Source organism: Amblyomma americanum, chromosome 1 (assembly GCF_052857255.1).
Source record: "Amblyomma americanum isolate KBUSLIRL-KWMA chromosome 1, ASM5285725v1, whole genome shotgun sequence".
NCBI classification, from domain to species: domain Eukaryota; kingdom Metazoa; phylum Arthropoda; class Arachnida; order Ixodida; family Ixodidae; genus Amblyomma; species Amblyomma americanum.
Window position 1 is genome coordinate 184,394,701 of NC_135497.1, and position 14,351 is coordinate 184,409,051.

A 14,351-nucleotide genomic window follows, 5' to 3' on the forward strand; every position below is an offset into this window, starting at 1 on the left:
GGACTAAATTTACGAGAGTACAAACACATTCTGGAAAGTCGTTCTCAATCATGCGACAATAAACAGTAACGTGAAGGCTGACTGCGGCCATGGCGATAAATGCGAAAGATAGTAACAGGAGGATCCCATTTCAAGTTTTGTCGCTGTTCGGTTCTTCAGATGCGCAGGGCTTTCCTCTCAACCGCTGACGTCAAAGAAAAGGCGTCATGAGTGCCAGGTAGCCCCATCCATTTTCAAGGTTGCTTCTCCTGAGCTATGTCGAGCTACAAGGACGTTGGCGACCGAACCACCTTCACTCTCTCTCAGTTAACCGCTCTGCTTCCCTGGAAAGACTGTTGGATAAGCTGTTGCCTAACGGTGTGGAACCGGCAGTCGAGGTGGTCGTACGCCACGTCGAGGGTGACCCTGGGCGACGGGCCTGATACACTGCCGAAATAAAAGCTGGTTGGAAGTGACAAAAGGTTCCCGATTGTCACGCGGTTCTAGTTTAAGTGAAGTGGAATCAGTTATTAGCGTTTGTTGTGTAACAATTCTCGCAAATTATTCAAAAGTATTCGCCTCAAAAATGGCCGTTTTGGAGGTCAGAGATACCGAACAATTGCCTTTTTACATGCGACTCTCTTAAAGTGCCGAAACTGACTACTAAGCGCTAAGAAAGACACATTTGATGCGCATCTAGGAGTGCCAGTGATTGACTCTCTTTTTTATAATGACGCAGTATTAAGGTTAGGTCAGATATATCCATTATAGATATCTACAAGCAAAACCTTTACATGCATGTGCTAAGCATCGATAGACAGAATTTAAAAAACGCTAAAGAGAACCTCCTGTGAAGCGCGTGCTAACATTTTAGGGCAGGCAGAGGTCTACGTTATCCACACAGCTCCTATCGAGCATAAGGAAGGTTGCGCAAGAGCTCTCAAGGTTAATGTAAGGGTAATAATAGTGCAAGGAATGTTGAACCCAGAGCACATATTCTCTCAGGACAGAGTTTGTCGCGTTCCAGAGAAATTTAACCTCTCAACAAACAATCTTTCTTTCGAGAAAGAATGATTGAATGTCGCAGCAGGCAACCGACTACAAGCATCGCATCGAAAAGAAAGTAGAAACTGCACAGTCTTACCTGGTCATATCATGAGGTTAGCAAACACAGCACCAACGTTACTGGAAACTCATTCACCACACTACGACAGTGTAAAGCCAGAAATTTAGACATTTATTCTACTAGAAGGGTGCAGTTACACTAAGCCAGTATCCGAGGCAGTCGTCGAACAGTACCGTTGTACCGGGCAGTCGGTTGTCCCTAAAGTCCTGGGCGCTCACAGTCGTTGTCATCGAGAATGTCCACCGAGAAAGGCACGGCATATCTAGAGCCAGTAGTAGAAGTCGTAGTAGCTGAACGGCCTGCGGCGACGGTAGACGGTAGCCAGCGGGTCGTCCCTGTACGACGGAACCTCGTACACAATGGAGTCTGGGTTGAACCACTTGCGGTTGTGCTCGCGGCGCAGCCTGTCCTGCACCTCCTGCAGCTCGAGCTCGGCCATCAGCGAACGGTGGTCTTCCATGGCGCTGACATGGCGGTCATGGCCTGAGTGGACGTGCAGCTTGTGCTGGTTGCCGAAGCGCCGGGACAAGTGCTCGTCAGGGTAGAGGAGCCGGTTGAGAAGGGCCCTGTTGTAGTCCGGGTGGGTGATGTGCGAGAGCGACATGCTTCGCCGCAGGGCCAGGTCGTCGCCAGTGTCCCAGCGCTTCAGCAGGCGGTACATGGATGGGATCCGTGGGTAGCGCGTCATGAAGTAGGAGTCGTCGAAGCGCCTGCTGGCGAGCAGGGCGCGCGGAGGCATGATGCCTTCTCGTAAGTACAAGTCGTCCACGGTCTTGCGGTACAGGCTGTCGCCGTACTGCTGGTTCCGGTCGTACACCATGTGGAGGTAGGGCTGTCGTCGACGGGTTCCCATGGTGGATCCGTCGAGCCGCGGCCTCAGCCCGACGGAGTCCCTGTGGCGGTGGCGCTGGCGGCAGCTGCTGGGCCCGCCCCCTCGCCGCCACTTGTTATTTCGAGCGCTGCCCAAGAAGGCGCTGGCCCGGGGCGCCGGCTCCTATTTCCAGCGGGGCGTCAAGGCTGCGCGTGGCTTCTCTTCACACGGCCCCCAGCGCGAGTCTGGGTGACCCGATCTGTTGCCGTCCTCCGACATGCGCAAGAATGCGCCTCTGGCAAGACAGCTGCTCTTGGAGCCCATCCAGATGAGGTCCGCACCCAGGCCATTGGCTTGGCTCAGGTTCTTCGCATTCTTGCTTGCATTGAAGCGTTAGCTCATCGTTACGTGGCCCGAGCAGCCGAAATTTGACGCTGTGTTTCTGAAAATTCCCCACGTTTCTTCCGTGTTGACAGTGGCTAGAGGCGTTCTTATCACACCGGGCCAAGGACTCGCCGGCAGCCCTCCAGGATTAATGCAGAACAGAAGGCGTGGCGCCTCGTGTTTTGCCGGTGATAAGCATGAAAGCGCTTCTGCTTCGTGACGGCTGTTGCTTCAGCCCTCTCACTTTTCTGCTTTGGGGACGCAGGGTCTTGCACATTTGTTTTTCAGACGCTTTACTTCGCTGACCTTATGAAGTCATCTGGGTAATCTTCGTCTCCCAACCGTTGCAAAGGGTTTTAAACAATAAAAAATAGCCATGAGGCGTTTCTGCTGTTTATCGGAATAGTAAGGTAGACGGGGCTTAACAACGGTGATTTTATCGTTATCTTGCTTTCGCAATTCCAATGACTTAAGTACTTGCACTAAAAGACAGTGTGAGTGGCGCGCATTATATGTGCCATTTATGAATGGAGCTTTTCCGCACAGTTCTCGTTTATTCAAGCCATATATACTGAGCATGCTCTTAAGAAATATTTTTCTGCCTAAGAAAGCAACTGATGTTACCATTGCAAAACTCGATCTGTCCTCCATATAACCTGAAAGCGTTCGCAAAATACCCTCGTGATAGAGAAGGGCTCCTTCCTGACTCTTTGTTCGCTTTTCAACGGACACTCGATACTACCAATAAATGATATGAATGCCATGTATTTTTTCTTAATTTTATGAGACATTTAAATTAGCGAAGCATGCTGTAAATGACACCCACAAGAACACAAGGTGACTCGGCATTAAAGAACCTCCCCAATTTTTCATCGCAAAGCAGTTTGCAATACGCGCTTGGCTTATTTTTACATGCAATGCGGAAAGAGGCGACTTATTAGGCCGATCACCTCTGTAGATCGCTATAAATACCGCGTGTACGCTGACAGCGCTCGGGAGAAGGCTAAAAAAGGCCACGTCGTTTGTCGGCGCTTTCGTTATTTGGTTGCAAGCATTTTTAGAATAGCGCAGAGTTTTCAGAATACGGCGCGTCCGAAATAGGTGACGCGTCGGGTCCGCTTACGACCGAAACCTAATGTGTTCTTGCCCGTCACTGTGAACTTTGGGTCGCTCTAAAATTAGGCTGAGTGACGACCCTGATAACGTCCGTCAAGGACCGGAAGTGGATAGTGACGTCATGCATAGAAAGTACAAAGGTCTACAGCTATAGAGATTCGACAGTATAAGCTGGTGCGCACAGCGACGACCACGACACTGTGACTGCGCAGAGCGGAGAAAGACGCAGTCATGTAGAGTCTGTAGCGTAATGAGGTCACATTTCTATGTGAATGGTCCCGCATGCGGTCTTCATCGAATGGGTAGAATTAAAGATGCGCTTCCAGGCCACGTACTTGCCTGCGTTGCGCTGAATCTTCCGACGACTGGTTGGTTGCGAAAGCGCAAGGTTTGGTCCCTTATATATTCCACCAACAGATCTTCCCACTGAGGACATTTGCTGACATGCCGGCGTTTGTCGCCCTTCTTCAACTCGCTGTTCCTTCTCAGTCTTCTGGGCGTTTCTTGAGTCATATCATAATTTTTACTTTGCGACAAAGACAATGAAAGTCGCATGTCGCCATTGGCAGGTGGTAATGTGCTCGCGAGGTGCTAATGACTGCATGGCCATTATTGGGCGAGTATGACCCGAGCAACATAGCCTGCCAAGCGTCCCATTTTTAGCCGAAAAATGTGACGCTTTGCACGCAAAACGATTTGCATGTACAATGACTTTCACTTTTGCACAAATGGAACAGAGTAGAGCGTTTTGATTTTGTTTCTGAAATTAGCAGCTATAATATGAATTCTGCCTCACAAAGTCTCTGCGCTATGTAACCTGGCGTTCGGACGATTTGTGTCGAAACACAAATCTTCTCTTTTCAGCGCCAGTTGCCATACCGCAATCCGGTCGTCTAATTTGTTTTACACACGGCGCCAACACGGCAAAATTTCATTGATGGTTCCTCAAATCAATTTCACCTGAACGCTCAAACATCTTTTAAATGTTTCGAATTGCATGAAATCTGACGACATAGCTCTTACGCGACATTAATAAGGCAACATTTCAGAATGTGCTTCAAATGGGCGAAATTAGCGCCGTACGCGTCAAGCTAGCTTCGGCCAGGGTGTCGATAGATGTCATTGTATTTTTAAAAACCATTCCTTCCATTCGACCCCAGCAGCAGCGACTGGGCGGCCATAAGCCTCGCTGTCATTGGCCGGTCGCTGCCACGGACAGCCACGCGAAGGAATGATTCCTGCAGTGAACCGCCCTTACAGAATTTTGCTCTGATCCTATACGCTGCACAAGCTCGTCTACAGTGACACGGCGGCATATGACCGACCGGAAGTGATGGTGCGTGCCATCCTGCGCGCGCGCGCCGTGGCACTGGCTGGGAAGACATCGTCCAGCATTTGCGCAAGGCATCCGCGATTCTCTGGCGAATCGCGAAGTGCCGCACCTTCCCTTTCTCACGTTCTGCGACAGAACACGGCAGCGAAAGTTGGGCTGTACCTCGAGCAGTGCGCCTTGTACAGTAGCGTCGCGAACGATAGCTCGAAAACGCACTCACCGCAGGGCTTCGATTTCCTCGTCCTTGGCCTGGAGGCGGCGCTCGTACTCGTGGCGCACCTGGGCGAGCTCGGCGGTGAGTCGCTGGCACTTGGCTTCCTCCTGCTTGCGCAGGGTCTCAGCCTCCTTGTAAGCGGCAGCCAACTCGTCGCGCTCGTTCTCCAGCCGCTTGATCTCCAGCTCGTACTCGTGCAGCCGGCGGATGGCATCGGCCAGCTGGCTCTTGGCCTCGGAGAGGTCGTCTGCGCGGCCATGATGCCGGGCGTTTAGCCGCAGCCGCCTGGCCGCGGCCGCTAGCGCCGCGCTACTACCCGCGAAAGAAGCGGGACGCACACCCTGAGCTCCCGGTGTACTTACTACCATCGGATTACAGTGTAGAGGTAGCAGGAAGGTAGCTGAAATCATTAGGGCACTAACACTGCGTGATTGTGTCTGCAGACAAAATGGCGATAGTGTTAGAAGGGATACCTGCGGGGGTTGAGCTTTTTGCTGCTCTAGAGCTATCGGTGAACGGTATTGTTCTCATGTAGTTGGCAAGTTTGTATGCAACTCAATGCACCTGGTGCGCTAACAATTCGTTAAAATGCAGCGTTAAGGCCTTTAGCAACCATCTACGTGCCTGCGCTTGGTACCAGCACTTCGTACTTAGCATAAGTACCAAATTGCTAGCGTAAATGCACACCAGTTCCTAATGTGGCATGTGAAACCAGTCACTGCACCTTCATGAAATGAACAGTATTTCGAAATCCTGTCTGTGTAGTTTCCAAAAGTAAATGAAGCCTGAGACATAACAGGACAAATTAGGCACCAATTTCCGCTAAGAACGCGCTCTGCACTAAGAGCAACGTAAGCGTGAGCGAGTATAATGTATGTCAACTTACTTTCAGTTAAGGTTGCCGTAAGAATGTTCAATAATAGACACACTGCCACAGTAGCATTCAAACCGCACATTGCGGGCCTACGCATTTGCTGCGTATACCTTTTTTTTCTAAGCCCAGCATTCTATGACTTGCAGGAGTCGTTAGAGGAAGGGCCTGTGAGACGAAGGCTCAGGCGGAAGGGTGTGCTTGTTGGTCTTCGAGCGAAAATTTTTTCCCCATATCTTTGAGCAAGTGAACCTGATGTCAATCGTGCCATACTTCTATTTTTTTCTGTACCACTTTTCCCAGAAACCGGCCCAACACATAACTTTCTCAACTCCAAGTACCAATAAAAACAACAAAACTTAGCATGAGGTTCACTCGGCCAGCCTTACGAAAAGTTTAAATCCGGGTAGTCTGTGTTTTAAAGCACCGCTAGTGCAGCCATAGAAAAAAAAATACCTTCATGGCTTCCGTGCAAACAATCTGCTGACTTTGAGCTGAAAACTGCATAGTCAAAAATCAAAAGTTTCAAGCCAAGCAAGGAAGCAAAAATAAAGAAAGGACTGGCAAACAAAAACTTCTGAAATATCCCAACCTGAGCATTTTCCTCTATTGTCATAAAAGTTATAGAAGTAATACTTGTTCTCAATAGCCCCCGGTCGACCTACTCTTTCAACGTTGGTTGGTTCCATGCTGAGCTTTGTGCACCGCTTTCTTCTCGGCTGTTTGTTCCTTTTCTGTGTCTGCGTGGCCGCAAGCGACGAAACACAACCACGGCAGACGGCAAACTACGAGCGCGCCCACACTCTGACATCCGCCAGCGCTGACGCAGTGTTGGGATAAGTACTAATCACAACTGGAGCCTCCAGCCAAAGACAAAAATAACCAATGAACTACGCGGCTAAAAGATGGCCGGGGCATCTTGCTCGCTGCGAGGAGCGTGGCGTGGCTCGCTGCCGCGGGCATGGCCGGCTTCCTTGCAAGGATGCTGCTAATGAATGAGATCCACTGCGTGACGAACGCCTGCAGCAAAACTTCGTTCGGGTATTCTTTTTTTTTGTGAACGTTACGCAGACACGAACAGGACGAAGGATTCGCTCCGTGACATCCTGTCAGTGACCCGATGGGCCGCGCGGCGGCTGTTGCCGCTTTGGCCATCTCTGTGGGCCTTTACAGGTCTTCATTTGTTTCCTTCATCTCGTTCGCTTGCTTATTTTGCCTTTTTTTTGCTTTCTGCCCCACGTCATGGACGCCGTTTGGTGATCCGCAGCTCATTCTCGAACTAGCCGCGAGCTCGAGCGCTAAGAGGAGCGCAGCTGAAGACTAGCGATGAATTACTGTAGCACCGAAGCGACACCACTAGCGCCTTTTTTTTTTCTCTCGCATATACTTCGACAGAGCTTCGGCATGACAAAAGGCAAGCGCACGAGTGGGACGTGAGCTTGGCTTTTGTCCTTTCTTCCCAAATGCGAGGCTGTCCGCAGCACGAGCCCCGTTGATGGCGACGCATGAGCAAAGCTCGCGCTGCTGCGAAAGGAGGCGTGAAAGGGGGAAAAGCGCGGCCAAGCGAAGCAGTATGCTGGAAGAGAGCACCGACCGACGAGCTTCTTGTTCTCGCGCTGGAGGGCGTCTCGCTGCTCGCGCATCTTCTCGTACTCGTGCTGCAGCTTCTGGATCTCGGCCACCTTCTGGCGCAGTTCGCGCTGGCTCTGCTCCAGCAGGATGGTGAGCTCCTCAACCTTGGACTTGAGGTCGATGTTGAGCTTCTCCAGCTGCGCCACGCGCTTCTCCAGGTTCTGGGCGTGCGCGGTGGCCTTCTCCAAGTCCATGATGAGCACCTCCACTTCGCTCTGCAGCCGCGACTTCTGCTTCTCGAGGTTGCTGCAGCGCGTCAGGAGGGCCTCGAGCTGCTCCTCGTACTCCGAGATCTTCTGGGCCATCTTGCGCCTGGACGGGAAAGAGAGAGAGAAAGAACAGCCGCGAGGCCGGTTAGGCTTGGTCTAGAATACCTGCACCATGGTCCCAGCTACAGAGACCCAACTGTGTCAGCTCCGGTAACACGCTGTGCGATGCAGATTCCTCATTCTTACTGGAAAAGGACGCTTTGAGGACATGTAAAACGGCATTCACAGACCCAGAGGTCAGATTGTTTGGTGCAGTGTAAGGCCCACGAAACAAAAAAATACCAGCTATGGGCGGGGAAGCTAGGCGAAATAGGTTAACCAATTATCCCCACGATATTGAGAAATGTTGATTTTTTGTTTTGTTGCTAAGCGGCAGAAAGGTGCGGCTGATAACGAAATGCCAAAATATACATTGCAGGTATCTGCCCTATGTATGTTAAGAAAAAAGACAACCACATTTTAGAGCTCTTCACAGTCGCTAACTGAAACCTACAGTTGTTTTGATGGCTGTAGCAAATGACGCGGAGATAAAAGCCGCCAAGGAAGCCTTATTATCTAATAAAGACAAAAAAAGCTCATTAAAACAGAGGGTGACTACCGGCTTTCAGATTTTTATTGGCATGTCATCCATCAAACCAAAAAAATATATCTGGTGCGGATTTGCCGAATCGCTTAAAAAAGCAGTTATCATGAGTTCTTTTACAATTTCTACCTATTCTTTCTAATACTGACTGCGATATGGATTGGAAGATGAATCGGTTAATTCTGCGCCGTCCGTGAACCTGACGTAATTCGACTGATGAAGAGAGTCAAACACACGTCGAGTCCAATTTTAGTATGGTCAGCGCTGGCGTTGTTTGGCTCTCTCAAAACACCGTCTTTGAGACGACGGCTGCTCTTGCTAGCATATGTCCTCATGCTCTAAACTGATGATTGACGGGCTTTCAACGCAGCTATCACAGGCCTGGAATTTTAAAAAATGAAGTGCTGGTTTGTTTATGTACTGAATGTTTACTTAATTAGAGCCATGATTGCACTGGGTGCCGGTAGAAGTTTCTTCACAGCATTTATGCCAAATGAAGGTCACCTGGATTAGTGTAAACGATATCTCTTAACACCAGAGGAAAACATAATTCGGCGTTACTTCAAGCAATGCACCAAATACAAGCCAACATTTATTTTTGTGGAAGGCAGAGTGACGTCAATTATTGTTGACAAAATCGTAGGGTCCTCTGGTTCTCAATGGGAGTAACTAAAGAATGCAGCTACTACAAACAGCGTCACGCGATTACCACTGCGGAGAGTAATTTCAGCCTCTGGAGGACAGCCGCAATTGCCGTCATTCAGAGGACCCATCAAAGCTGTTTCGACTTAATATTATATACGGTCTCCCATTCATTTTTATCACTGAACTATCAAGGCCCGTAATAAGGAAAGAGTTTGACACTCGGCGTTCTAAACATTGCCATGGTGTTTGAATGCGGCAGTGGAAAGGAACGACTTCCAGAAGGGTCATTCTATAACTTGTCTGAAAGCAAAAGAGCATGCGACAGTGAAAAGCCCCGAAGCTTTCATATAAAAGGCGCTGGCGTGAACGTGAGATTGACGCAAAGGCAAATAAAATGTGGAGCCGACAGCCGCGTGTTTGGCGGCTTGAAACTTTGGCATCAGCACTTTCCTTCCATTTTAGTGCTCCGTTCTTGATAGAATAAAGCCGATCAGTCTAGTAAAAAAGGCACTGGCCTGCGGCTCCTTGCCACCGAAAAAACGGGCACCGAAATCGAAAAAAGAAGAAAACTGGAACGCTTCTGCACTCAGGCGACGCTCTTTCGGATAAACTTCGGACGCAGATTACCGCGTACTGAGCGCCACGTTTTTTACTCTCCCCACGCCTCACCTCCAGCGGCTCTCGAACGCGTCGAGCCTTAAATTGTTCGTCGACCAAACAGTGACGTTTTGCTTTTTTATCTTTTTTTATATCACTAAAAAAGAGCCGGTGGGCTACTGCGACTGTAGCTGCTGACAGAGCGACGCCGGCAGGAGGCAGAATCCATGTCCCCCCCAAAAAAGAGAAAAAAACAGCGTCGATCCATGCTTGTGTTATCTCTGTTGTGAGATTTTCTTTCCGTTTGGCGTGCCAATTCTGGTCGTTCCGCGTGTGTCAATTTGCGCGACGCGCAGTCTATCAGACGGTTATTGGTGTTGCCCTGGGTCCTCTTACATAATTCATATATGTGATCTTTCAGAATTGTAGATCTGGATCCCACTAGCACCGACGCAATGGACAGTCGTGCTGACATCGTGAATTAATCTGTGAGGTTAGATAAGAGAGATGTCGTCCTTATATCTGGTGGGTGAGGTATCATGTCTATTAGTGATTCCAAGGAGTGAAAGCTGCTACACGTGGGTAATGGCATGCAGTGATGCTCCGAAAGAACAGTAGATCTTTTTGAAGTGATAAACCTGTTAAAAGTCTTTCCACTTTGAACTTCAAAGTTTTTGGTACGCCTTTTCACATATAAAACCAGGCATTCGAATTTAAACCCACTTTCAACATCTTTCTTTCCGTGCGCATATCTTCAGTGTCGAACTGAGTGCTGCAGGCAGTATGTACAAGTCTGCGCTACGTTAAACATTTATTCACATCTACGCCAATCACGTGTTTTCACCCACGTGCTCCACCTTTTTTTGTTCGCTAACCAACCGGAAGGAAGTGGCTGGGTTGATTCTTATTTCCAGATAATAGCAGCGTCCAGGTAATAGCAGCGTTAGCCTCACCGTGTAGCCATCCTTCCTAATAACACAATCAGAGATTTAATGTTTCATAGTTTATGTAGTTTGGGGGCTGCTATATATTTACAAGCTTATGAAAATGATTGTAACAGCTACCAGCCTCCCCGGGTTGGTCTTCTATCCCCCCCCCCCCCCCCCCCCAAAAAAAAGTAGTTTTGTATCGTTTCTGCCCCCCCAGAAGAAACGAAGGCTTCTTTGCAGCATGACAAAAATTGTGGCAAAGCACGCTTTACAAGACTCACCTTAATAATTTTTAGTTTTGGTTTCTTTTCTGTTCATCGCATCCTAACCAGGGCTAGGCGCACCGAATGTCAGTGAACATGCTATTCCTCACTTCTGTCTTTAATGTACTGCACTCAGCCGCGCAAGTAGGATAATGGGGCTCTTCAATAAATCTGGACGCCTACGTTTCTGCTAAGCCGTGTGTGGCAAGGTTTTCTGTAGGTTAAGTAGTCAGCCAGAGCCTTGCATATTTTTAAACAAAAAGCTGGAAATGACTACACAGTTTAGAAATCCGGCCTCAGTGGTTCTTTTTTTTAACAAACTTTGTTTCTTTCGCATTTTTAAGACGTAATGTATGTGTGAATTGGTGTGCGTCGTTCAGGCTTCTTGCACCACGAGGAAGATGCACTGAAAGCTGGATTTTTATCGTGCTTCGCTAAAACTGAGCACTCTTGCGCAAACATTCGATGATTTCTCCGTATGAAACCTTCCGGTGCTGTGCATGAATGGCTGTGAAAAACATTGTTAAAATTGCGCTGCGTGTGCATTGGGCGAGCTGGGCTACATACCTGAGTTCCTCAACTTCGTCGGCGTGAGCCTGGACCTCGGTCTCATACTTGGTCTTGTAAGCAGCGGCGTCAGCGTTGGCCTTAACCAGCTGCCTCTCGACCTCGAGCCTGGCCTCGGACTCTTCTTCCAGCTGAACCTTGAGGGACTCGATCTCGACTTCGAGCGTATGCAGAGACGATTCGAGGCTGGCGCGTTTCTGTGCAGAGTCAAAAGAAACAGCAACGTGAGCTGGGAGGCGATTTTTTCCCTCTATTTTCTCTTATTGTTCCTTTCTTTACTTTCTTAGACCGCTGTAAGTACCCCGCGTGCGCGTTGGCGGTAAGTTCGTTCCCGAATAAGGCGCCTTCAATGCGGCCAAGTCTCGGAATGATTTTTGTGACGGCTTTTACTAAGATGGAGGCAGAATCTTCTCGAGCTAAAGCTCGCAGGATACTTTCGAATCACGTTTTTGTCAAGTTTGTAAATCCGCTTTAAGTTGGTCTCACAGACTTGCACCGGCTGCATTCGAATACGGCACGTATTGCGTAGGCGGTCGTATAAATGATTAAAACGACTATTACTTCTTTTTTCCTCGCGCTCTTACGCTCTGTAGAATTCTACCGTGAATTACACTGCGCGCTGAAAGACCCTCGCTTTTTGTAATTCCAGCCAAAAGGAATGAAATGTAGACGCCAGTATTCTGTAGAGAACAAACGGACTTCAGTTCGGATGTCTCTCCTTGAAATATGTAACACAGTAGCCTCCTAAGGCGCTTTGAAATTTACTGATATCTTCTTCTTTTCTTTTTCCCTCGTTTTCAGAGATGCAAGTGAGGTTTCTAGTAGCACAGCCAGGATACATTATACTTATGTAATGCAAACGTTAGAGCAATCCCAGCGTGTAAAACGAACTCAGCTCCTTTGAACCAGAGAAAACTTGGAGAAGGAACTAAGTATGGCTAGAACGTATAAGCGTCGAAATAAAATACCGAACGCTTTTGTACATGTCTAAACACTCGACGTATTCGTGTGTCGCAATGCCTTCCCACCTTAAGAATTGCACGCCGAAAGCGCAGTGGCTACATTGAGTCACAGAGCAGGGAAATAGCAGTAAAACGATGCCTGCCGTACACCTTGGCCGATTGAAACGACAGAATACCGAAATGTTGCGTCACTATTAGAGTAGATGAATGCTCTTAAAGGGCCAGAAAATTCTTCGCGCTCGTAACCGTCACTTTTTTAGAGAGCCCATTTGCACTCCAGCGCAGGCTTATTCATATAACAAAGAAATGTGATGCGGGGTCCGGAAACGCAATTAGTTCGAAACACAAGTAAAAATAAAAACGTTGTAAATAACTTATTCTTGCCATAAAGCGGGTGCCAACAGCTGCGTGGGTGATTTTAGTAGAAATAGGCAGCCGGATAATAAAGATGCTGAATAAACGAAAGCTGAAATTTTCTCTTGCAAAATAGCATTCAAAGAACGCGGATGCTCCACGGTATTGCAAGTGCGAAGCCGAAGCAGTGCTAGTGTCGCCGGTTATTACTTTCAATTTCTGGATGCCTTGTAATAGCGGATTCGACATGAAAGCTCTTGCCACGTGTGGCTAGCCGGTTGTCATACACTTTCCTCCAAGCGGTGAAAAATGGTCGGCGCGGGAAGTCGGCTCGCCTTAGCCAGAGGGCGAAAGCTCTCTTGCCCTCCTGTAGCTAATACATCCCCCTGGCGCTGTTATGCTCCAATGAGAGGTCTCAGTAGATCAAGATCGGCACGCCTGTGCGCATTATCCTGCTCCTTAACACTACCAATCGCCAACTGAACAATTGAGGGTTTCGTTTTTTTCTCTTTCTTCCAGTGGTTCATCTCCGGTTGCGTTAACAAACATTCAAGCAATTCTTCTTCAAATGCTATCCCAAATCCTTTGTAATTGGCAGTGAAAAGCGGCGACACTTTTGCGGGCCATTGTCATTCCTGGTATCTTGTCTCAAACCGATGAAGGTAGAACTCTCCTGGCGACCTAAGCCTCTGAATGACCTTCATCTACGTCATCAGCAAGGTGCGATCAAGAAGGTAGCCTCAATTCTTTTCACTGCGATGGCTCGGAGCTGTGTGAAAAAGCGCTGGAACCTTGGAGGTAACAGTCTGGCGTTGTGTTCAAGGCCAGTGATGAGCGCACTCACCCTTTCCTCGTCTTCCAGGCGGCGGCGTGTGTCCTCGAGCTGGGTGGCGAGCTGAGTCTTGAGGTGGTTGACGTTGTCGAGCGAGACCTTGAGTTCGTGCACCTCCTTGAGGTACTCGGCGTTCTCGGCACTCAAGCGGGTCCTCTGGGCCGTCACCTCGGTGACAGTGCGGTTCAGTTCCTCGATGCGGATGTTCAGCTCGTACACGGTGTGCTCCAGCTTCTCCACAGTCTTCTGGATCGTGATCTGCGCACACCAAATACGCTCTGTCAGGACGTCCCAGTCGTCGACCTCACGAATGCACTATCTGATCGACAAGTTGTGACTAAAGTGACTAACCGTGAGCCTGAAGCTTACTGTGGTCGTATGGTGTTTCGTCACGGTCTACATACATTATTTAGGTTGCAACGCGTTATCGCAAGGAGTAATTCGCTGGACTGAGAGCGATTTGCGAAGTATATGAACCTTCACTGCGTACCAAGGAGCTATGCTAGGCTCATTTCAGTAGTAGTATAACTTGGGCCATACTACAAATAGATGGTATGAAAGTATGCAGCGCAGTTAATCGATAACATTTGATAGTTTAACTCTGATGCCACCCGTAAGAGGGAAGTATTTTTATGTATTGAATAGAATAGAAAAACCAAGTTTCAGAAAAAAAAAGAGGGGGTGCCAATTTCTGACAGCCTGTTTCTCTTCTATCACTTTACCGGTTAATGAATATGTGGTAATCATCAACAGCGCGGTATTTTTTGCGGCCGCCGGCCTTCCTCGCTTTGGCCATCCCCGTGCTTATGACGCTGTTCAAAGTCATTAGAAGATATAGCAGGCTTAAAACTCTGAGCCAATCAAAAAAGCTAACAGAATTTGAT

The 14,351-nt window shown here is 48.6% G+C and overlaps 2 protein-coding genes across 2 annotated transcripts in view; both read right to left on the bottom strand.

Moving 5' to 3' along the window:
* Positions 1-14,351, bottom strand: part of Prm (Paramyosin) — a 31,266-nt gene that overhangs the window by 6,012 nt on the left and 10,903 nt on the right. The window contains exons 5-8 of the mRNA XM_077647982.1: positions 13,480-13,725; positions 11,320-11,516; positions 7,429-7,778; positions 4,970-5,210 (exon numbers count right to left, since the gene is read on the bottom strand). Of these exons, the coding sequence (XP_077504108.1) occupies positions 4,970-5,210; positions 7,429-7,778; positions 11,320-11,516; positions 13,480-13,725 (1,034 nt within the window). The remainder of the gene's footprint in view (positions 1-4,969; positions 5,211-7,428; positions 7,779-11,319; positions 11,517-13,479; positions 13,726-14,351) is intronic.
* LOC144114334 (uncharacterized) lies at positions 1,196-2,015 on the bottom strand. The gene has a single exon (XM_077647984.1). It carries the CDS (start codon positions 1,956-1,958, stop codon positions 1,368-1,370), a length of 591 nt encoding a protein of 196 aa, XP_077504110.1. The 5' UTR covers positions 1,959-2,015; the 3' UTR covers positions 1,196-1,367.

Coding starts and splice junctions, on each gene's coding strand:
- LOC144114334 (XM_077647984.1), bottom strand. CDS start 1,958: ATGGGAACCCGTCGACGACAGCCCTACCTCCACATGGTGTACGACCGG.